This window comes from Nelusetta ayraudi, unplaced genomic scaffold, assembly GCF_046127955.1.
Source record: "Nelusetta ayraudi isolate G7.1 ecotype Tasmania unplaced genomic scaffold, CSIRO-AGI_Nayr_v1 ptg000007l, whole genome shotgun sequence".
NCBI classification, from domain to species: domain Eukaryota; kingdom Metazoa; phylum Chordata; class Actinopteri; order Tetraodontiformes; family Monacanthidae; genus Nelusetta; species Nelusetta ayraudi.
In genome coordinates, this window is record NW_027466057.1 from 2,321,281 (window position 1) to 2,345,000 (window position 23,720).

Here is a 23,720-nt window from a genome sequence, read left to right on the forward strand (position 1 = left end):
TTTTTTTTGTGGCAGTCTAATATCACCTCAATTTCAATTCATTTTTCAATAGCTACTGTGTAAAAAAAGAGTTGCAAACATCCTAGAAGACTATAGAAGAATGGCTTGTATCGACACAAAAATCAAGAACACCGCTTTTAAGTGTTGGACACACAAAGATGTTTGGGATCCAGACGCCAAGTCCTCAGAACAGCACAAACAATCCCACCTCTAGCACATACAAATACTGTAAACTGACCCAAACTCTGAAGTTACCACACCAACGCCGCAACAAAAGTGACTCACTGAAAGGTCGAATTCCAGGCAGGAGCATTTCAGCGATAAACAACCCGTTAATCTGAGTTTGAGGGTGGGTGTGAGATAGAAAGTAATCTGACGAGGGGTAAAAAAAAATAAAAAAAATTGCCTCATCCAAACTACGAGTACGAGAGACAACCAACAATTAAAATAATGGTTTTACATATAGTTTTTCAAACAGTTTCAATGTCAATTTTTTTTTAATGCTAGTTAGCTTTTTAACACTACATAAGATGTGTTGATCTTAGGTGAGGCAAAGTGAGTGGTGTTTTAACTAGTGGCTGCAACCAACGTTATGTAATTCAGTAACCAGGCCAGCCAAGACCACTGCAGTTTAGAAAACTGAACTCTGCTTACTGGCTTTGTTTCTTCAAAGCCAAAAATTCCATTTGCATTCAAAGTTTAGCGCAGAACTCATCAGCAACAACATAGCTTGCACCACCCACCCGCTGTATTTTTATTTTATTTTTTACATTTGAGTCGAAATGAGAGTGAATTTGTATGGAGACTTAATTGAGAATGCAGGAATGTTTGCAACCACTGATTAGCTTAGCGTGGCACAGGAGAACCTGGCTGTGTCCACTGTTTTAGCACCAGTTATTTTTGCATAGCGATTGCGCGAGCAAAGTAAAGCAGATCGGTTCAGAGAGCGTTCGCTGGAGCCGGACTGCTCAGACATAAACAGGTTCAGTGACCTCAGTTAGCGGGTAGTGCAGCATAAAGACTGATCCAAGCGGTTTTATTTGATGCAGATTGCACTTTTACATTGAAAGAGGAACCAAGAGCAGCAAAGGCTTTTAGTTTTTTTTAGCAGACAACATGGTTTTACAGTTCTTGCAAGAAGGGTTTGGTAGGAGTTCACTGCCGGGGTGACGAGCGATGAGCTTCTTCTCCTCTAGCTTAGCCAACATGCTAAGCCACTTTTTACATTGTTGAAGGAAATGTTGATGAGCCTGCAACTCTGAATCGATGTGATGTTTACCAGCACAAAGACACGGTTTGGAGGCCAGTTTTGGCTTAAGAGCAGTCCTGGCACACAATGTCGACATCACAGGTGGCAGTAGGAGAAATCGACAAACAGCGAGGGCGTCTGAGGCAGCGCGAAGAGCTCAGGCGGAGTCAGAGCGCTGGACGGGGCCAGGGACGAGGACAAGCTGCAAAGGTTTTCTCCGCCAGGGGGTAGCTCGGCTGATGGGAAGGGGGCCATGGCGCTCTGATGCTGCCTGAGAGGATCAACAACGCCTCTCAGTCCATCCAGTGGCAGGAAGAGAGCCGAGTCTGAGGCTGGCGAGGTCCAGCTGCTCGCGGGCGGCTCGCCGTCTGGAAGGATGCAAAGGCAGACAGACACAAAATAGACATAAAACCATATGCACAGACGGACAGATTTGTATAGATCTGTGTTTCGCAGCTGGGGGGTCGCAACCCAAAACTGCAAAAACAAGATTTATATATATATATATATATATGTAGAAGGAAAAAAAAATATTTTGCAGGACACACTCAATTCAATAATTTCAAGAATTTATTTACTGCACACAATAGAAAGTGGTCTAGCCTTTTTATTTTTGTGGAATCAGTTTGAGTGCTGTGAAATTAATTTGAGTCGCGACTTCATTATAGGGAAAAAATGTGGGTCCTGAGACTCCACCAGTCGAGAACCACTGATATAGATACATATAGATTGACATGGAGAGAAATAAATTAATAAAGACCTGCACCGGTGTGCACACTACTGCTGGGCCCGTCTGCTCCGAGACCGTGAGGAGCCCGAGTTAGAGCGCAGACTCCACCTAGCGGCCACACTGGGTCACTGGCACAGAGAGCGTGTGGCTGCAAATCAGAGGTCTGCAGGTTGAAGGCGAGCAGAGGCTGAAGAGGACTTCCTGCCAGGGTTCGGGAGCAGAGCTCAGTGGGCCACACGGAGAATAGGTTGCTGTTTAGGGTCGTCCTGGCTCTGGGGGCGGAGCTTTTGGCGTCCTGATCTTCTGAGACGGGGGGCGGCGAGTAGCAGTAATACGAGTGTGAATGGAAGAGGTCCAAGATCTGGGAGCTGAGGTCTTCATCCCTGGTGGCAGTCAGCGGCCGACGCTCGCCCAGCAGAGTCAGTGCAGAGATGTCGCAGACTGAGTTCACTGCCAACACGGGCAGCTTCCCACCCTGAAGTGTGAAAGAAACAATCAGATTGTTGATTGTTGTTGCAACGTGAAGATTTCCCTGATGTTTTAAAAACATGAACCTATTTTATTGTTGTTGTTGTTGTTGTTGTTGTTGTTGTTGTTGTTTTTTAATTCCACTTGAGGGCAGCAGAAACAAGCTAACGTAGCAGCAGAGAGTTAAAGGACCGATGTGTATCGTGGTTATTAATAAAACATGCTAAATTACTGGGGAAAGAGTTCCCATTATAATGCTACAGCCCATACTTGTATACAGTTGTTTTCATTTTTGGTAGATTCGCCTTTGCCTACTTCAAATCAGCAGAATAGCAAGTTCGGAAATGTGTATGCAAACACAACTGCTGCAGCCATGGAGGCAGAGGAATTAAAACTCTCCCCTAAGGTCAGGGAGAGCATGATAAATATTGACCGTGCCAGAGACAGCTCAGAGCCAAGAAGTACATGAAGACAGGCTAATTCTCTCCACATCAAATTATTTTGTTTCTCTCAACTCGTGTCAACAAAAATTAGCGGGAGACTTGCTACCTTCATAGGGACTTTGGAACTCAAGTGGGCTAAACTGCTGTTGGACGGATCAGGGACTCTTTGCCTCAGCTCCTTCTTCACCCTGGAAGGTTGTCGTTGGTCAAGAGGAAGAACGGCAGAATTATCAAATGAATTTTGGGGCAGAGCGTGTGTGCGTGCGTGCGTGCGTGCGTGCGTGCATGCGTGCGTGTCAGTCTTACACCGCGCAGGCCGTCAGCATCAGCAGCAGAGAGGTCAGCAGCAGGAGAGGCAGGAGTGTGTACATCAGCACATAGGAATCTGAGGGACACCACAGATGGGTAGATGGTAAATAGATTGACTCGTTTATATGCTGTCGTTAGATAGATAGATAGATAGATAGATAGATAGATAGATAGATAGATAGATAGATAGATGCATAGATAGATAGATAGATAGATAGATAGATAGATAGATAGACAGACACCTTTCTCAGTGATGTGCACATTAATGATGGACCCATTTGCTCCACCTCCAGCATCAGTGTTGGCCTGCATGCAGATGAAGTAGGTGCCTGGCAGCAGGTTCTTCAGAGTGTGGCTGCGAGAGTGGGCGGGTACAGACTCTCCTGAGTCAAACCGATTGCAGGGACCCATGTGGACAGATGTGACACTTTAGTCAAGGCCAGATATTCAGAGGCTTGCATTGATTTTGGTCACAGAGGCGACGCAGCCAAACTGACGAGCACTAAATGGGCTAAAGCTGCCTTATGATTGTGTTTTGTTTTGTTTTTTTAAAAAGAAAAAAAAAATCTGCAAGCGCAGACGCTACCATCATGAGGTGCTCCGCCTCACAAGCAAGCAGGCATCGTCCGTTCCACTCACTCTGGGCTTCTCGCTCGTCCATCCAGTACAACAAGGTGTAGTTTCGGATGAAACCGCGACGCTGCTCCACGGGAACCGGGAGCCAGGAGAGCTTCGCCGTGCTGCCCGAGGTCCGCTCCACAGACACAGTGGGGCCAGCTGAGGGCGCTGTGAGAAGCACAAGATGATGCAGGGATGGTCATAATCCAGCACGGGACAGTTTGTTTCGTGTTTTTTTTTTCAGAAACGAACAAACTGATCGTTATCGCTGTTTCACAGTGAGTAGAAGGTCAAGAGGAACTGCTCTTCTTTCACAGTTATGGGTGGCAGATGGTTTAAGAGATCTTGTGAACAGGCACCAGCGGCTGGAGTGGATTTTTTAACGTCATCTCGCATTCTAATTTCTATTTAGTTAGGGCGTTTTAAGAAGCACCTGTGGTGCCAGAACGTGATCAGGATGCTTGTGTTTTTTAATAGCTGAGATGAGAGTGCAAAATGTATGTGGTATAAAACAAATCTATAGTAAGGACCGCTAACATAAAGAAAATTCTATGACAATACATGCACGCAATCAGATTCAGACCAATCAGATTATCCTAACGCCAGCTCAGATCGGTGGGTTTCCAAGACATTCATTCATTTATTATTCAAAAGTATTTTTTTTATAGGTGCTTTTCATAGGTTTGCACTGAAGGAACAGCTTGCAATGCAAAGTGGTGATAATAAAAGTCATTCTATTCGATTCGATTCGATTCGATTCGATTCCCTGACTGGGTGGTGTTCTTTTTCGTTTTCTAATTATTTCACGACGACAGTTTGGAACCCAGCAGACATGCTTTTGACTCACCGCCTTGCCGCGTGTAATTAGTGACGGTCTTGCTCGGCCCAGCCCCGCCCTCGCCGTACAGAGCGGTGACCGAAACAACGTAGCGCTCCATCGGCTGCACTCCCTCTGAAAAATGGACACATTCTTCACACCTCTATCCGGGTCAAACCTCCGCACCCTTTCACAGGGGGAAGAAGCGAAGTGGCGCCGGCTACCTGTGATGACCAGCGACGTGCGGGAGGCGTTTAGCTGTTCCCACCGGGGGGCGACGGCACTCCCGTCGTCTCTGGCGGCGAACCACTCGGCGACGAAGCCGCTGACTGAGCCGCCAGCCGGAGCCATCCAGCGAACGTCCAGTCTGTGATCATCCAGTGGGACGGCAGCCACGTCCCCTGGAGGCGACGGCGCTGAGGTGCCGAGAGGGAAGAAATGAGGAGAGAGAGTGAGTTTCATCAAGCATCACCGACATCAGCCGAGCAGCGACGGGTGGGCAGAGGTGGAAAGTAACTACGCACAAGTACTTTGTTACTGTACTTACACTTACTTAAGTATACAATAACCCAGGCCATATGCAGTCTGTTGAGCTTTTTAGTCCGGCCCACCGAACTTGAAGAAATTATATTGATAGAAAGTTCATTTTCAAAAGACATGAGAGCATCCATGTTCCATGATTTATTTCTTCCTCCTATGAGGTGGGTCACCAAAACACTCCTTCCATCTGCTCCTGCTGTGGCTCCACTGTCAAGCTTTAGAACCCACCAGTCAAAAAGGTTGCTTGACCCTGGTCTAAGCCTAACCACATTCCTGAAATATGTAATGTGTGGTTTCATTATGGCAAGAAAAAAAAAAACGTCTTTACTTTTTAAAAGAGTATATTTCAAAAACCGCGCTTACTTGAGTGCAGCAGTTGAATCAGTTCTTTCTTTTTTTTTTTGGACACCAACATCAATACTTCATACAGACTGTGATTTAATACAGCACACTTAATACATCTAAAGTACAGATTGTGAATAATTTGCCACCTATGCTGGAGGGTGCATTTTGCTTTAGAAGAAACTCTGGACCAAACAGGGCTATTACGTCACTCCAATTTATGTACCGGTATTTATTTATTTTTCACAGTTTAGCCGAAATCTGTACCTTAGCGCGATGTGACCTGTGGCAGAACTGAAGTAGGGTAGGATCCCTGACCTTTCTCTGAGGTACTGCGGAGCCACACTTGGGCTTCTGGTGAGGTCCCTGCAGAGTTGGAGGCCGTCAGATTGCAGGAGCATCGGCCAAGAGGGAGCCGCAAGCTGCACGACGTGTCCGTGGCAAGCAAGTCTCCGCAGCTGTCGAGCTCCTTCACCTGCCGGGCGCCTCGACAGGTGATGCTGAAGAAGAGGACTTGTCCGTTAGCCAGGAAGTGAGGCAAGGGCTGGAGAGCACAAGCACAGGAGGAGGGGGGGAAAAAAATGAGAGCTAAGAACATGTCAACATCAGATTAACAGCACAACCAAACTGTAAAACGATGAGAAGAAGCCAGATGGTCACCTTCCAGAGTAGTGTGACCTGCCTCCAGCCGTCCTGGTCTCCTGGACTCACTTTGCTCCAGAAGGGCGGCGCTGCAGATGGAGCTGGTGGAGGTACAGTATGTGGGAAAAGAGGAAAAAAGTTTTTTCCGAAAGTGCAGCAGAACGCGAGAGGGCAAAACAGGAGGGAGAGGCATCTGTCATGCAGCTAGACACTAGCCAGCGCTAGCTCTAGCTCTCTCCCAGGACAGAGTGCATCAGGTTCCATCAGCGCAGGATGTTCATCCATCCATCCCTTACACATTGTCATCCACCCATCTCTTTCATCCCACCGGTCATTTATTAAACCATCCTTCCCACCTCGTCAATCCATCCACTCTCCACTATCAGCGATTCATCCATTAATGCCTCCACAATCCACCGTCCATCTATTTATCCAATCTGTCACTTTACCATGCATCAATCGATGATTCACTGCGTCCGTCCAGCCATCCATCTGTCCATCGATTCATCCTTCCGTCCATCCATCCGTCCATCCGTCCGTCCGTCATCCATCCATCCATCCATCATCCATCTGTCCATCCATCCATTCATCCATCCATCCATCCATCCATCCGTCCATCCATCCATCATCCATCGGTCCGTCCATCCATCCATCCATCCGTCCATCCATCCATCATCCATCGGTCCGTCCATCCATCCATCCATCCATCCATCCATCCATCCATCCATTCATCCACACTACTGGAGACCATGCTAAACAGGTGCACCGTTCTACTAAATGTCCACTTCCTCACTCTTGTTTTTCAGTCTTTCCTCGTCCTCTCACTCACCGCTCTCCGATGTCCTTCCCTGCCTCGGCAGGCTCCAGCTGCCCCAGGGACTTTGTGGGCTGTCGTATCGGTGGCGCAGTTGAAACGTGTACGAGGTGTCAGGTTTGAAGTGACAGAGACGGAAGCTGTAGTCCCTCACTGTCACATTTCGGACCTCGACGTCAGACTGTGTGGGTGATACGTGACAAAGTGAGATGAGGACTATCAATGTACTTTTTTTTGTTTAAAATAGATCATTTTAATGGAAAAAAACTTTGTGTACAAAGTAGTTCAGCGCATTAGGAAAAGACATCACTACTTTTGGACTTCTGGGACATTTATCTTCTATCTAAATATGAGTTTAGTGTCTGGGAGTAGGCAGACCTGGCCCTGTGCAGCGATCTCAATTTGCGATTTCAATTTTCCGCTTTCCCCTATCATTTCAAGATCGGTTAGAGGGAAATCGTTGTTTTTGGGGCCCCAGGTCACATTCAGACACGTGGGGTCTCCTGTGTGTGGGGTCACGCTCTTCAAAGTCACCGCAGGCAACATCGCTGAGAAACAAAACAAGGTCAGAAAGGAACGTCAGAATGAAAGTGTTGCAAGAGAGAAAAACACACACACACACACACAAAAAAAAACTGGAAATCCTCACTCTCGTCTATGCCCGACTGACACTTCCGCCACGACGTCACGTCCCCGCTGTCCAGGTGAGCCGTGATGCTGATGCAGAAGAGAAAACTGGAGGACAGGTTGGTGACGACCGTGCAGCTGCTCTCTGAGGTGGTGCAGTTGAAAGGTCTTCCTGGGACCTCTGATGTATTTTTTCTGCAGAAAAATTAACACACGCACGCACACACACACACACACACACACACACACACACACACACGCACATTGCAAAATATTTTTCTCTCAGATTTCCTCTGTGTCTGTCGCAACAAGCAGAAGTGCCAAACGGGGGACCATCTTATCCGTCATCTCCACTCATCATTGTGGGATCACGAGAGTGACACTGCATGTCTTATCTCGCAAGCATATGAATTATCACGGAAGCCGGCCAGAGATGCAACACGAAAAGGTTCCAGCTGTGGTCGCACTGGAAAAAAAACGCAAATAACGGCTGTTTTTCAAAGAGCAGTTTCTCCTATTTAGCTTTGCCAGAAAAAGAAAAATCTTTTTCTGAATAGTTCATTTGTTAAAAGTCTTCTGTATTAAAGAAGACTTCAATACAGCTGAGAGTTAAAAGTTACATAAACAAACAAATAAATAAAAACTAATCGAAATAAAGAAATCTAACTGGAGGACCTAATAACTTTTAACCATATTTAACAACCCCATCAGCAGCGACTTGTCCTTGTTGTGAAGGAACTGAGTTCAACCAACGTAAAACAATTTTTCACAGTTTTCACTTTGACGACGTCCCGAAATCTGCAGTGATCCGAGACAGAGCGCAGCTTACCCCTTCATGTTCCACAACTCCCAGGAGGTCACCTTCTTGGCCTCCAGAGTGTAGCTCCTCGCCGGGGGGTCCCCAGCCTCCCAGTGGCAGGTGACAATGTTGCGGGGCAGGAACACGCATCTAGTCAGCCGCGGAGGGCGGGGGGACATGGTTGAGGTCATTGCAGGGGTCAAGGTCACTGCAGGGGTGGAGGTCACTGCAGGGGTGGAGGTCAATGCAGGGGTCGAGGTCACTGCAGGGGTTGAGGTCGCTGCAGGTGTTGAGGTCGCTGCAGGGATGGAGGACACAGAAAATACTGTGTAAAAACATTGGTTTTACTAAATGAAAAAAAAACAAACATTTTTTCCATTTCAACTTCTAAAAAGTTACATTTCAGACCCGCTAATTTTTACAGCTCATCTCTAGCAGTGTAAACGATCTCAATTCGGTTCTGGAGGGTGGGTGTTACCCAGAATCAGTGTGGTGAGCCCGAGGAGGCAGGTCCAGCGTGTTCCCTCCATCCACGCCATCAACTGTCGCTCCAGTCAGCCCGGCTGCTTCACTGCTCTGCACACGCTCCGCTGCGAGCCCAGGAGTCGGACAAGAGAAGGTGGAGAAAGTGCGGAAGGTGACGAGTGTGCTTTCTTATTCTAGGGCGTCTGCGAATGACTCATTTTTGCGGTTTCATATTCGTAGCGTTTCCTGTTGCTGAAAACAAAACATAAAAAAACAAGCAATAACACTAGATTTGTTTTTCTTTTGTCAAGACAGGGTTGTTTTTTTTCATTTGTCTTTCCTTGACATGTTTCGGCGGAGCTTCCACTTTCTTCTTGTCTTTTTGACAGATTGGACAGGTCGGTCACACCTGCTGCTGTTGGTTCAGCTCTCCAGGTGTGAGAGAGCATGTAGGCTCACTCGTCCAGGTTCATCATCTTCTAGGCCCCCTCTTCTTCTTTCCATTGCCTCCCTGATCCAATGTCGGTACTTGTTGTCCTCTGTGCCGATGACTCTGGCCCTGTTCCAGTCCATGATATGACTTTCCCTTTTACAGTGGTTGGTTACGGCTGATCTGGGGCATTCCTGTTGTGCCTTTCCTTCTATCGCTTGTGTCTGTGTCCTTCTGGCATTGTTTTTGGTGTTATTTTTTCCGTGTGATGAAGCTCCTCCCTGTCCCTCCGATGTATGTTTTATTGCAAGATTGACGTGGTATTTTGTATTCTTCTTCTTCTTTAGTTTTCTTGTATTTTGTCCTTGGAATGCACTAGTATCTGTCGCAGGTTTGTATGTGGGTCCAGGACCGAGCTGTCAAATCTGACCGGTTGTTCACGTCTCCATAACATCCGCTGATAAGATGCATCACACATACCACCTTGTGACACTTCTGAAGAGTGTGGAAGCTCCGCCGAAAGATGTCAAGGCAAGACAGACAAACAAACAAAACAAAAAAAACCTTGTCCTGACAAAAGAAAAACAAATCTATGAAAAAGAAGACATAACAAACACAGTCGAGCTACGCAACAACACTCCACTAGGAAGCCTGCGTTGTGACAAGATTCAGGCGAGTATACTGACTATACTGGAGATTTATTGCATCTGAGATGAATTTCACCTAAATTAAAACAAGTTAGAGGCAAGTCATTGTGAAAAAAATGTCTTCAGCTTTAAATTTCTCACTGGCAACCCGCGAGCAAGTCAACCTGGATTTAGCTCAGTTTAAGTTGTTTCATTACACTACAGTGCAACAAGCAAGTCGAAACAGTTTGGACTCACTCAATCAATTATTTCAAAGTACAACTGTGACAGAACATCATTCCCCAAATAACAATGCCTAGCAGTGTGAAAGTCTATTAAAACGTTTTATTTGGTCGCCAAATGTTAAATCACTCTCAATAAATATTGGTCTGGGTGTTAACATCTTCAAAACAAAACCATGTAAAACAATACAAGGCAAACCAAGAAGGAGTTAGGAATCATTTCAATACAGAGCTAAATACCGTGAGCCTTCACAGACACATATTTTGTTGCACTTTTGTTCATTTTCAATAGACATTAAAAAAAAAACAACAACATGTTTTGTACATATCCCATGACAGATTTTTTTTTCTATGAGGTGGGTGATCAAAACACTCCATCCATCTGCTCCTGGTTCAGCCGCTGTCAAATTTGAGAGCAAATGTGACATAATCTATCTATCTATCTATCTATCTATCTATCTATCTATCTATCTATCACAACCAGTGATCACCTGACAACCAGTGATCACCTGATCTATCTATCTGTCTGTCTATCTATCTAAATGCTGCCTAGAAGTCACATCTCTTTCTTTGAATTTTCAAATTCAAACATCGTGAGTGTCACAGCAACAACAAAAAAGCCACTGGCGAGCGCAAAAGTTCAAAGACTTCAGTCACTCCACCTTCCACGTGCTCCTCTTTTACTGGACAGATAGGAAAACAGACGTAAAAACAGAAAATAAAACACACGTAGGTGCCGGAACGTCTCACCTGCGGTTCATGGCTCCTCAGCTTCAGACGGACTCGGAGTTAGGCGAACTTCATTAACGAAGGTCGAAGTTAAAAGAAAAAATAAATTCACGCTAAGTTGTTGCGCCAGAGCGACAGTCCATTGGCACTGTGCCGGCAGCGCTGAGCGGTTGCCTCGCGAGTGAATACACAGATGTGATCCTCCAACACACTGGAGTGACCACAGCAGGCGGAGAGGATGTGGGAGTATTTCTCTCTTGTTCACCTTCAAAAATAAGCTTGCGCTCTCTCTCTCTCTCTCTCTCTCTCTCTCTCTCTCTCTCTCACTCTGTCTCACACATGCTCTCTCTCTCTCTCTCTCTCTCTCTCTCTCTCTCTCTCTCTCTCACACACACACACACACACACACTCTCTCTCTTTCTTCTTCATTATATATTTTGTTAAGTACATGCTTATAAACATATCTACATGGATTATACGTTTTGTAGTGTACATACTTAGTAAATAACATATTAGCATGGATGTTAAAGCAGAATATATATATGTATATATATATATATATATATATATGTGACTTTTAAAATATAACAGTAGTCAGGGGTTGGAATTGGAAAAAGTGTTTACTTCTTTCTGTTCAAATGTGTACAAGTAATTTTGTATGTTTTTTTTTCTTTCCACGTGAATAACATGATTTTTTCTATCTTTGCACACATGTTCAAATAAATCCATTCATTTATTCAGTCATGAATGCGGCACACTGGAAGGGCTGCTTGTACACAAAGCGCTGCGTAGCCAGTGAATCACAATGTGTCTCCGGTGACGAGCACAGTTTGCGGCTTCGCCTTCAACAGAGTCATCTGCAAACCATCTTTTACCTGCTACACAAGCTGTGGTCCTTGCAGCAATAACAAATCTGATGTCATCTTCTTCCCAACAGGAACAAAGTCAGCGGGGGAGAAGCCGACTGCCGCCTGGAGCCCATCGGGATCCGGTCTCCCTTCCTGCTACTATGTGCTATTTTGAGCTACATTTACGCGGCAGAGGTGCGCTGAGCTGCCGCACCCGTGGCGAGGGGCAGGCGGAGAGGGCCGCCCGGCTCACCGTGTAGGGGTCGTATCCCTCAAACAGAGCCTTCCTCTCTCTCGGGCTGGAGAGCTCGCGGAGCCTGCGGCTGGCCTCGTACTTTCCGGCCGCCCCGGAGACGGGCCACAGCGCCGGGCGCTCACCTCGGAACTTTGGGTGCTCAGGCTTGGGGGCTGCGGAAAGCCCACAAAACACCCGCACACAAAAACACAATCAATGTCAAAATGCAACGCTGAGGCAACGCAAGATTTCACTCAGTGGCTGTGTAGACTCACCAGCAAGCAGCTCAGTGTGCGCTGATGCCTTGTAGGCCGTCGTAGGGGCCTTGGGTGTCGGTCCGAGGCCTTCCAGCGCCGGCTTCCTTTTGGGTTGAGCGAGCTGGCAAATCCTCACAGTGGCGGCCGCGGTTGTCCAAGCTGCTCTTTGCACCTGCAACCATCCAACTCACCAATCAATCCGACTACTGATCACTTCTTTAAAAAGTAATCTGACTACTTTGTTTCATAAGTAATCACTTTAGTTAATTACTTTAGTTAAAAAAAGATAAAGTAACAGTTGAGAATGTCTTGTTACCTGCACATGACGCACAACGAACCACAATATTCTTTGATTTAGGAACCGCAGTAAGGGAGTGACTGAGTGAGTGCCCTGCGCTTGTAAAGTTACCATCAGCTAACTCACTGGCTTTCAATTGTAGTACCGGATGTGACAATGATGAATTCACTTGAAAAGGGGACCTCTTTGTTACTCACGGTTGGCGAGAGCGGGCGGATGGGCTGCCAGCCAGCCGCCGCAGGCCGAGGCAGAGCCAGGCGGCACAGTCTGCTGGAGGCCACGGCCTTCAGGGCCCCGCTGCTCACCTCCCAGATAGGAGAACGCCTGAGGGCCGTGAAGAAGTCGGGGAGGAGGAGGAGGAGGAAAGAGGAAGAGAGCGCGCGGGTGAACTTGAGTTGCGCTGGACGCAGATAGAAAAGTGAGACGAAGAGAGACGCAGAGGAAGTGAAGGCACTCGCCGAGCAGGAAGACATGAAAAGAAAGGAGGGCAGATAGAAGACACAGATGAGCATTGGCCTCTGTATTTTTGGACTCAGTAGGTCACATGACATGGACCCTTAGAAGAAAAACTCTCTTCATTTAAAGATAGTTAATTAAAGTTCCCTAACTTCAGCTTCCCTGAAGTTGGGCAACTTTAATTGACTTTAGCTCGGAAGGATGTTCAAACAAAAACGATTTACAGTTTCATTTTTTTCGCGAAAAGAGTCGCAGTTGGATCATCATGGAACATTAGCTGTAGTTATGACTCATTATCTCTGGAGCTCTCTGGGGGTTTGTGTTTGGGTAGACAGCTGGTTGACCAGGTCTGAAGGTGTAGCGCATGTATCAACACCATCAAGCCGTTGTTCATAGGTGACTTGACTTTTGTTTTTTGTTTGTTCTACTGATGATAGTTTTCCTGCCGCTAACCAAGCTACGAGCCAAGTCTTGACTCATTACCAAAGTATTACTTTAAAGACTTCCAATTCATATACATCACATATTTGTTTGCTAGAATATAATCACTGGTGGGCGTCAGATTTAGAATTATTCCTAAAGTGCCCTGGTCAGCCTGCACAAACGCTACTAACAAGCACAGAGTTCTTCTGTGTATCTAAATGACAGGTGGACACAAGGATAACTAGAGAAGGACCACAGTACGTACACCTCCTAGTGATGAAAAAAAATACTTATGTAAGACACCATGTCATGGCGACTCACGTCATCGGGGCGTAGAACCTTTTACTTCTGCAAAGCTCCGACCACCGAGGGCTCAACTCTAATGACAAACCAACGACGTCAACAAACACAGTATTACTTAGCAAAAAAATACAAAACTAAACACAATCTTGCAGGTTTGAAAAAGGGGAATGAGTTTAAAAGACCGGGTCTCGAGGCGGGTCCAGTCCACGCTGCTGGGAGCTCATCCAGCCAGTAAACAGAGCGTCTGGAAAAATAAAGGTTACTGGCGTCGCAGGAGGGAGATGGACGAACCGGAGACAGGATGAGGTTCCGGGCCTACCGGTCTGGATGTCTCAGCCTGTTGGGTTTGGGCTGCGCCAGCCTCTCTGTCCGAGCTGACATTACGAAACGATCTGAGCGCGACGGAGAAACGATATTTTCCTTGTGAACACGTGCGGCATTTCTTTGAAACACTAAACAATGACTTTTTTTTTTAATGTTGCATACAAGTTTTTTTTTAAACAGGAGCAAAGGGTTCATATAAAAGCTGATCTTTGTGATTGCGTCATGCGCAGCCGGATTCAGTCTCTCGACGTGCGCACACACACATTAAATATAGTCATTTACCTTCGAGGTCTTGACGTTCGGGCTGTACTTCCTCTCCGTGCCTGTATCTAACACCGGCTGGTTGTCAGGGGATCAGGTGACACTGCTGGGCCTGCAGCCAAGGACACTGAAGGCCTTCTCTGCCCCGCGGCACTCGTTATTAAAACACAATATTAACATCATTTTTTAAGATTTACTTGACTGTATTTGTCCCCCGTAAGCACTTTGTTTTGATGCAAGTGTGTCATTGCTATCACGGAGACACAGATACTGAAGGATGAACATTTTTTCAATAGATCCACTATAAATATATCTGCAGCATCTTACATCCCGTTTATATATCTGCTTAAACACTCCGGGTGGTGACGTATTTCTTTTCTTTTTGTTTTTGAAAGTCAGAGGGAGATTGCAGTCAAGATATGGAGGTTGAATGTTTTCGCTACTCATGTGAAAGGTTGGCAAGAATGCCGGGTTTAAAAATAAAAAAGTGAGATAACACCAATCTGTTTCACTAAACCAGGCTTAGCCGATTGAGTACGACGAACATCCTTAGATCAATCATTAAAAGAAAAAAGAAAAAAACCTCCTCTGACACGACAGTCTATTTCCCCTGATACAGAAGCTGAAAGTGGCAGATAACAGAAAACCTTTTTTCAAATGTTGTGAAATGACACCAGACATGGAACATTTAAAAACAGACAACATCTTTATTTTGTAAGACAGAATTAAAATTGTATATAAAAAAAAACATCAAATCAGGGTAAATACTCTACGAAAGCTTCTGTAATAGTCATGATCACAAAACCACAAGGCTCCCAAATAAAATACTGTCGTTTCTGCTCTACACTAGTATTGCCAGATGTCTGTGTAATGTTAGGGAGCTTCCGTGACAACAAACTGTCCCCTCGCCGCCGTTGTTTACGAGTGAAATAAGCAGCGCAAACAAACGCTTATAGGGGAGTGAAAGAAGTGTTGTTCACAGATACAGCACGGGTTTTATCGCTAGCGTCTACTTCTACCGTCAGTCCCAACTCCTTATATATTGGAGTCAAAAGCAAACAAATGCCGGCTTTGGTAAGAAAACAAAAATCAACCTGATTTGATGCGAAGAAATAATAATAATAAAAAAAAAAAGTCTCTCTAGTGTCCTTTGAGTCACCCGGCAGTACAGGCCGGCTCTGCAGCACATCAGTGAAAAGAAGAAAAGAAAAGAAAAGAAAAGAAATCCTCACGCAATGAACCCAGCGCACAGGGGCTGTGTTGTTCATCTTCTAGCCAGCTAACACCAAACACTGCGGCGGCGTTTCAGCGACGAAACCAGCATAATGGGCCAGCGAGCCTGAAGCTGCCAGTGTATTTACTGCCATCAGAGTAAATGGAAATCAAAGGGAGCGCGCCAGCGTCAGCGCAGGTGGGGAGCAACCGCAAGAGGCAAGTGGAGAAACTTTGTCAATGTCGAGTAGATACCGTGTTTCAGTAGCACCAGCGGGGGGGGGCGAGGGGGGGGGGGGGGTTGGCGTCAGGGCTCAGAGGGTCTGCACAATGACGGGGTACAGCAGGGACATGTGCTCGGCTCCTCTGATGGGCAGCTTGTGCGTCGTGTAGTGGTGGATGACCTCGGGGATGGTGGAGAAAGGGGGGCTGTTCTCCCCCAGCACGAAGCGGCCGTCAGCGGACTGGCTGAACTTCATGTGCATGAAGCCCTTACAGCTCCTGACACACAGGGTGAAGGGGGTGGGGGGTGTTAATACAGTCTTACACAAACTAACCAGTTCCTATTATTGTTATTATTGTTATTATTGTTAGGGAAGTCTGATATTATCGGCCGATAAAGGCTTTTTAAAAAAAAAAATAACGGAAAATTTCGGTATCAGGAAAAAATATTTCCTGATACCGATGGTGGTAAACTCCATCTAAGGCTAAATACCGGCACGAGACCGATAGTCGACAAGTATCTTAAGGGAAAGTTGAAAAGAACTTTGAAGAGAGAGTTCAAGAGGACGTGACTTTTTTTTTTCATTTCTCCCAAATTTAGTAGTCATGCCAGAGAATGAATTCCTCGAATTTCCTGGTATTACTAAATAGTAAATAACAATACTTTACTCTACTCCTGTCTTCAACAGCAAGTGACACACGTGTTTCAGCAGAGTGGCTCCAATGGTGTTGGGCTGCTAACAGAATAGCTTCTTCGTAACTGACGATTATTATTTTAACCAGAATGTCTATTTTGATTTGGAAAACCTTGAAGTTGTTACATTTATCATCATCTCCGCATCCAGCGGGATGTCACAATACAAATTAGCCATAATGTGTTCATTCCACGACTGCATATATCGGTAACGGAAATTAGAAGTTGCACAATATCGGGATATCGGTAAAAAAGTCAATATCGGACATCACTAATTATTATTATTGTTATCGTTATACACAATCAAACATCAGCAATAACACATCTATCATTCCATTTGCAAGAAAACAGTCGAAAGTCCTCAACGTTTGCCTCTTGCGTTATTATGGGAAAAGTGACGCCACCTAGTGGTCAAGTATAAAAAATGAGTAGTGAGAGCAAAAAGGGGTGCTGGGAGAAAAAAGACAGAAATGTAGCACACAAAGACGGGTTGAATGTGGGATAATGGGAGGACTGTGACAATCAAAATGACTCGGGACTTTGGTCTGAGAAAGGGTCTTCGAAACTTAAAACATCACCAAGATGGAGCGAAAAAACCCAATGAGGTCATTGGAGGTAGCACATCGCACTGAGGAGATTCCCCTTTATGAGGTGGGAAAATGTTAAGTTGAACAGGCTGCGAAAGAATGCTTCAATACCCAAGAAAGATTTTCATTAAAAAAAAAAAAAAGAAAACACAAGAGAGGCCAGACTCAAGATGAATGCATGTTTCTGAACCAAGCAAGCAGTTCTCTGAAAACAAGAATCTACCTGAGCGACAGCGAGTAGTCGTTCCTGCAGGTCTGGCTGTTCCTCACCAGGTAAGAGCTCTCCTTGCACAGAGTGAGAAGAGACTCCGCCTCCGAGCGACTGAGGCTCCCGTGATACCACCTGCAGAGAACCAGGAAGAATGGAAGTGATGCAGTTTGCTGCGATGCAACAGTGTATGCCGAGCTTCAAGCTACTGCCTGCAGCCAAACAAACAGGCCAATTCTGGGTACGTTGAAGATGGACGGAGACGGAGAACCGTCTGTATCACAATTCACTGGATCAACCTGATTTGCTGGTGGGTGACATCAGCCAAACATCGCCAGAGAAGAGAGAACGTTGTCGAGGTAAACGTTCTTTTGTTTTATGTTATTTTAATGTGCTGCTGTATCTGTTAAAGACACCCATTACTTAGTAGTAGCTTCTTCTTTTAGGCTTCTTCTGGGTTTTTCAAGGAAGCTTGGAGCAGCTGTTACTTGATTCATGCATCCCGTTTTTGAAACCACCAAATTTTTAGGATTGATTTTAGACATTTGAAATCTGAGCAATTAAGCTTTAGAATGAATGAATGACTATCTACACAGCGCTGATGTCCACTTACACTTGTCTCTCGAGTGGCACATATGGGTCCACTCTCTCACCCAGGAGGGGAGGAGTGTCACCAGTTAGGCGGAGCGTAGTTGAATTTGATGCGGCACCCGTCCTGGTGAACCTGGTCTGGTCGGCCTGGGCCCACGAGCGCTCCCTCTCCGTCCCTTCGAACTGAACTGTGGCCAGAAATAAAGACAAGAGTTAAAAAAAAAAAAAAAAAAAAAGACAGAAAAGAAATCAACTTCAAATGTTGGCACTGACAGTGACAGTGACAGTTCACCTGCGAGAGCTTTGGAAATGTTGTCTTTCTTCCACTCCCAGGGCTGGTCGTACTCATCAGCCGGCCTCTCGTCGTCCTGAGGGAGCCTGCTCTCCCTGCTGTCCACCTCAAACCTCTGAGGCTGATGTTGTTGATGCTGTTGATGCTGTGCTGATGGAGCAGTGCGATGATGGTGACGCGCCCTCTCCTCATATGGGTTATCATATAACTGGCTGTCATCTGCGCTCCCGGACCTGTTGCTGATCATGCTGTGCTGCATCTCTGCACAGTAAGAACAGACGGCAACAGGGGGATTTCAGCAGGATGCGCATAATTCACAGGCAAATTTCAAACGTGTTTATTTTTAACACTGTAGAAGTAAAAAGAAGAAGGAAAAACAATGATTACGAAACACTGTAGTACTGAAAGGAGTGCATGGGCAAATTCTTTTGCAATATCCATGAGAATTTCAGAAATTTCTTATGCAATACTGTTGGGTTGGGTTAATTGTGCTGATATTATTCATCAGTTTTTTTTCCTTAGTCTGAATCTAAAAGCATGTCCTCTATTAAATAAGTAACATTACAATCTTGACTTTAACTTTTGTGACAGAAGGAACAATACAAAGCATTTTGTATTTTACTGAAAATTCTAACTGTCACTCATATAATATATAATGTAATTGTGTATAATTTGTGGTTGCAATCTATTCATATTTTAATGTGACTTTGTGGATTTAAAATCTTGTTTGTCAAATGTGAGACAAAGATCGCTTTGCATACCTGAAATGATCCGCTGTGCCTCAAACGGCTCCATGTAGCTGCAGCAGTCAGCCGGCGCAGGCTTTGGGTCTAAGTTTGGTCTGCCTCTTGGATCTGGTCGCACATCGAACGGGTCGGAATAATCAGTGTCGGGATCCAGCGCTGCCGGTGCCGAGGGGACGACCTTGATGATGAGACAATGACAAAACGACATTTTCACACCAGGGGGAACTGAAGGGCAGCAATAGGAACGCAAACGCAAACATTTACTTACTGGTTCCTCCTGGACAGTGACAGGACTCGGAGGAACTTTACAGCGGCCAAACTCCTGAGAGTCCACTTTAATTAGCCTGTGCTTTGGAGACACCACTTTCACCTTGGGGCGCAACAAACACAAATGAATTGACGCCAACTGCGTGCAATGAAGGCAAGGCAGGCACGAGTATCTTAAACTTCAACCAAACAACTGCGTACCTCAAGACCGTTGGGCAGCACTGACCCAAACGCCGGGAAAGAGGGGAGGCTCACTGTGGCGGTGCAGGAGCTGAAACCGCCATTCTGATGCTCCTTGTCGGCGTGCTGGTACGGGTCCTCAAAGTCCAGCTCCTTCTGAGCTCTGTACGCTCTCAAGATCTCGCTCTCCGTGTAATCTGGCCGCGGGGGCTGCGGAGGGTCACGCCTGGTGCCAAAGTTTAGGTAGTCCTTCAGCCACTTTGCCATGGATCTGAAAATGAAGAGGCAGGTAGACTGATCAAAATTATATAAAATTATTAGGTTGTTTAAAAAAATAAATAAAATAATAAAAAATTTGACTGCCTTGTTTACTTTAATTTTTTTCATTCACTAATACTATTCATTTCTTTCTCGTATATGTTATAATGCATGTATTGCAGAACGCAAAAAAAATTAAATAAAACATGAAAAAGCTCCAGATACAGATTAAAAGAACAAATGCAGTAAAACTGTTGTATATGACGAGGCCTAAGATGACTTCATAAAGCATCCTTAAGAAGGTCATATTTGTTTTACGCCTTTGTTTTACGAACTTGGTTGAAGTTCATGAAACATCCCAACAAATCACACTGTTGTACATTAATACTTAACTCAACAGGTCTAGTAAATATAGAGTGTTTTTTTTTTTTCTTCGTCTGTACAGGTAGGATAATAATGTCAACATTGTAGTAGTTCCTTTTGATCCACGCTAACTGGCGTGCTAAGTCGGGAAAAGCAGTGGAATTAACCGGAGTGGCTAGTTAGCATAAACGGGTAAAAATAAACTACATCTCGGGTACCTATTCCAAAGAGTTGAGCGTGGGCAGTTTTCCTTAACCGCTGCCGTTTCCCAGGTCAGACTAAATAAAATAAAATAAATCCCACTCCACTACTCGCTAATTATTATTATTATTATTTTTTATTTTATTTATAAAAAAAATAAGTGTAAAGTAGACAGTGAACGGCCAGAGAAATGCGGCCCGAACAATTGGTGGTCACGGCTCTTTAAATACACCGCAGCTAAGTTAGCCAAGTTAGCACAACGACGAAGCCGTTTACCAAGCGCTAATGTCGTCCTCGCACACGCACCTTTTTTCTGGGCATTGACGGCTTCGTCCTGGTCGTCTTATTCGCTTGTCGTCACAATGAAACGTTTCATCACGCCGTTATCCGCGCCGCCGGGAAGACAGACACAGTTGGCTGTTAACTCCGTCCAGCAGCTGCCGGAGCCAAGCGGGTCACTCGGCTAATGTTTAGCCGAGACAGACCGTGGAGCAGACAGTCTGCGCCAGTCAGTGCGGACAAAACGCTCACTGGCACAGCGCACTGGCTTTCAGGGGAATAGACTTTACCCCCCCCCCCCCCCCCCCCCCCTTCTCGATGGGCAATATCTCTATCTCTGATATTTATCAGTGCTGTTGTGATTATTGTGGAATCCCCGCTGTGCAATCCGTTGTTAAGAAAAAGCCTATACTACTGGATAAAGCCATTTTAAGCTACCATTAAATTAAAGGCCCATATTTAATTCTTATTTCCCCCCCCCCCCCCCCACTCTAATAGTAAGATCATTACATTTAAATAAAATAGCATTACGTTTGAACATTACATAAATATACACATTTTAGTTAGAAAGAAATGCACCATCTGGCAATATTAACAATAACAATAATGATTATTATTTTGGAGATTCCTGCAAGACAACATAACACTAAAAAAAAAACAATCAAAAACGGCAAAAGTAATCCATGGTTCTGTGACGAGTAAATTTTTTTTTAATATTTACAACCCTATCAAAAGCTGACACACAAAAATGAGAAATTTCTCCTAGAGACAGACTTAAAAGTCAGCATTCACTTTATGAAAACGAAATGAAGCAGAGCTACTTGTGCAAAATTGATAATAATTAATTTTCCAAGTTAAATCCTCAGTAGCAGGAGACCCCAAGGACCAACAGAGATTGTTTTGTGTTTTCACAGAGTTTGGACAAAATACAATAAACTTTGTGTTTAGGGATGAGCAGCTACTCATCAAATATTATCAGTTCTAACAGCGTCATCTTAAAACAGTCCAAAAAAAAACAAAAAAACATTCTAAACATGATTTCAAGGTTCATGTCATTTAGAATTCTTTACAAAAATATGCCTGAAAAACTCTTCTTTTCAGTCGCTGTCATTGTTGTCGCTGTCTGAATAAGCCCCCAGTAGGCTCAGAGAAGATGACCCATTCTGAGTGATGACAGGCTGTGGGACGCTTGAAGAGTTAGCAGAAGGTACCTTTGAATCTGTAAAACAAATTCACATCATGTGCAATTAAATATAAAAGGTTGAAAAACAAAAAACAATATATTTTCAGTAAAATAAAAATGGGTCAAATGCATTCAGAATAAATAAATTGCTACAAAATACTTTCTTTTGGTTTTGGGGGGACTCAAACCATAAAAGCTTATATATGAGCAGTAACAAATGTGAATTGTTACCTGTTTGTGATGTGGAGGCTGAACTCGTCGACTCTACAACCGGCTTGTTGCCGGTCGCTGCTTTCTTTCGCACAACCAGTGACCCACGCGCCCCTCGTCCACCAAGGGTCCCTACACTCTTCTCCCAGCTCTCCAACTTGGCCCGCTTCACTCCTGCAGCAGAGGTATCCTGCAAACATGCAAAGAAAAGGGTCTACTGAGTCACTGAAGATCTAACTTTAGCTTCACCTGTGTTTGACCTTTTCACTGAACTGGTCAAAAGACCAATATTAAAAAAAATCCTGCAGTTGAAAAACTCTCTTTATATTGTATCATCTGTAACAAATGATGACAAATACAAAAAAAAGGTCAATCTTTTCTTGAATTTACAAACATCATGCATGTACATTACAATAGTTATTAATGACCAATCAATGGAATGGCAAAACTATGGACAATAGACACTTAAAACTGAAAGCAAATGTTAACAAAGACTTGGCAGGTTTTGAAGATTTGAAGAAGGCACAATGATCAGCTGCAGACAACAATGTTAAATTCATTGTTTCAAATGAACTAAACAGAAAAACATTTTAAAAATGCATCTTTACAGTAGGACAATTCACTCCACTAAATGCAATTATCCGCACCTCAGAGGTTTTGTCAGTGGTTAGGATGTCTGTTGGTTTATCCTCGCTGGTTGTCTTTGACATTAAACTGTTGCTCTCTTCCTCCGAATCTGAGTCTGAATCCCTGAGCCTCTTCACAAAGGCACGTTCCAACATCTCTCTGAGGACAGGGCGGACACAGTGAACTTTATTATTATTTTTTTTTTTTAACGACAGCTAAGAAGTAAGTTGGATTCTGGGAAACATAAAATTGAGAAAAATTAAGTTGTTCTAAATTGCTCACTTGGTCTCTCGCTCGTCCTCTTCCTTTTCGCGTTCCTTCTCTACCCGTTCCAGTTCTCTGTACCGGTCAATCATTCCTTCAAAGTCCACCTGTGCCTGCCGCTGGTTTAGCTCTTTCAGCTCCTGAAGAGTCTCGAGAACCTCCATCTCCATCTTAGAATCTTTTGTGCGGTTTTCCAACACCTGGTAGAAGAGCGCAAGATCACAGTATTTTCTAGTGTGAGTGGAATAAACAACAATTATGCCGCACAACACAAACCTTCATGGGATTATTCAGCTCCTCCTCCTCGCGCTCCTGCTGGACTCTCTTCTCCTCCTCCTCGACAAATTTCTCGGCCTGGAAGTTTCTCGTCGCACCGTGTTCCATTGCATAGTCTGTGTTTTCAGGGTCAGTCTGCATTCACAAAAGGGGTCATGCAAGTGTGAGGGATTGTTCAACAACAAAGCTGCGATTTAATTTAAAGTGAATGGCAAAGGCAGTGAGACGTGCTGACTTCTAAAGCGCTTATCTTTGTCTAACTTGAATTAATACTACTGAAAGAGCTAAAAGCACTCACCTTAAATGTAATCTCAGCAAGACACCGGGTGCATTTGATGTAGAAGCGGAAGATGGGCAGCCCCATGTACAGCTCATTCTGAACGGTCTCTTTGCGGGCATTAAACTTCTTCCCCTTGTAGATGTACTCGCCACATGTTTTACACCTGTCAACATTCCAAGAGGTGTTGCAGTCACATGACTCCATACAGAGAAGAAAGTTCTCCAAAGGAAAAAGCAGTAATGATTCAAATTGTTCAGCTGAAATATCAGGCACAGGCGTTTTCTGAAAAATTGTTATGTTTGATTGAAAATGGAAGACTGATAAAAAATCAAAAGTGACTAAGCTCCTTGTCTGTTCCAAAACCCACATGATGAGATGAAGCCACGAAGGGACACAATGCCATAATAAATCATTTTAACATTAACTTACTTCTAACCCTTAACCCTTGTGAATTCACTTCACAACCACTATAAATCAAGAAGAAT

At 44.7% G+C, this 23,720-nt stretch overlaps 5 protein-coding genes across 6 annotated transcripts in view; 1 reads left to right on the forward strand and 4 right to left on the reverse strand.

Annotated features, from left to right (window-relative positions):
* Nucleotides 1-23,720, forward strand: part of LOC142883143 (inositol-3-phosphate synthase 1-A-like) — a 135,364-nt gene that overhangs the window by 62,724 nt on the left and 48,920 nt on the right. The gene's annotated exons all lie outside the window — the stretch shown is intronic.
* On the reverse strand, nt 89-11,013 carry LOC142883134 (interleukin-31 receptor subunit alpha). 2 transcript variants are annotated; one of them, XM_076017787.1, is made up of 16 exons: nt 10,912-11,013; nt 8,877-8,988; nt 8,429-8,660; nt 7,622-7,794; nt 7,351-7,520; nt 6,988-7,153; nt 6,177-6,259; nt 5,835-6,060; nt 4,859-5,050; nt 4,665-4,769; nt 3,839-3,985; nt 3,442-3,582; nt 3,197-3,275; nt 2,997-3,078; nt 2,010-2,454; nt 89-1,617 (listed from the first exon to the last, which is right to left on the reverse strand). In XM_076017787.1, exons 2-16 carry the CDS (start codon nt 8,935-8,937, stop codon nt 1,346-1,348), a joined length of 2,574 nt encoding a protein of 857 aa, XP_075873902.1. In that variant the 5' UTR covers nt 8,938-8,988; nt 10,912-11,013; the 3' UTR covers nt 89-1,345. The 2 variants fall into 2 exon arrangements, with proteins under 2 accessions (XP_075873902.1, XP_075873901.1); XM_076017786.1 differs by having other exon boundaries at nt 8,429-8,678.
* On the reverse strand, nt 11,498-14,634 carry spmap2 (sperm microtubule associated protein 2). Its single transcript, XM_076017788.1, has 6 exons — nt 14,030-14,634; nt 13,893-13,954; nt 13,729-13,786; nt 12,726-12,852; nt 12,249-12,402; nt 11,498-12,146 (listed from the first exon to the last, which is right to left on the reverse strand). The coding sequence occupies exons 1-6, from the start codon at nt 14,227-14,229 to the stop codon at nt 11,905-11,907; spliced, it is 843 nt and encodes a 280-aa protein (XP_075873903.1). The 5' UTR covers nt 14,230-14,634; the 3' UTR covers nt 11,498-11,904.
* shda (Src homology 2 domain containing transforming protein D, a) lies at nt 14,979-20,641 on the reverse strand. The gene is made up of 8 exons (XM_076017790.1): nt 20,423-20,641; nt 19,316-19,565; nt 19,116-19,217; nt 18,863-19,025; nt 18,102-18,362; nt 17,832-17,997; nt 17,234-17,353; nt 14,979-16,008 (listed from the first exon to the last, which is right to left on the reverse strand). The coding sequence occupies exons 2-8, from the start codon at nt 19,559-19,561 to the stop codon at nt 15,822-15,824; spliced, it is 1,245 nt and encodes a 414-aa protein (XP_075873905.1). The 5' UTR covers nt 19,562-19,565; nt 20,423-20,641; the 3' UTR covers nt 14,979-15,821.
* yju2 (YJU2 splicing factor homolog) overlaps nt 21,083-23,720 on the reverse strand; it is a 3,486-nt gene continuing 848 nt past the window's right edge. Inside the window, exons 3-8 of the mRNA XM_076017791.1 lie at nt 23,254-23,398; nt 22,956-23,090; nt 22,698-22,879; nt 22,436-22,574; nt 21,810-21,978; nt 21,083-21,614 (exon numbers count right to left, since the gene is read on the reverse strand). Of these exons, the coding sequence (XP_075873906.1) occupies nt 21,493-21,614; nt 21,810-21,978; nt 22,436-22,574; nt 22,698-22,879; nt 22,956-23,090; nt 23,254-23,398 (892 nt within the window). The 3' untranslated portion in view covers nt 21,083-21,492. The remainder of the gene's footprint in view (nt 21,615-21,809; nt 21,979-22,435; nt 22,575-22,697; nt 22,880-22,955; nt 23,091-23,253; nt 23,399-23,720) is intronic.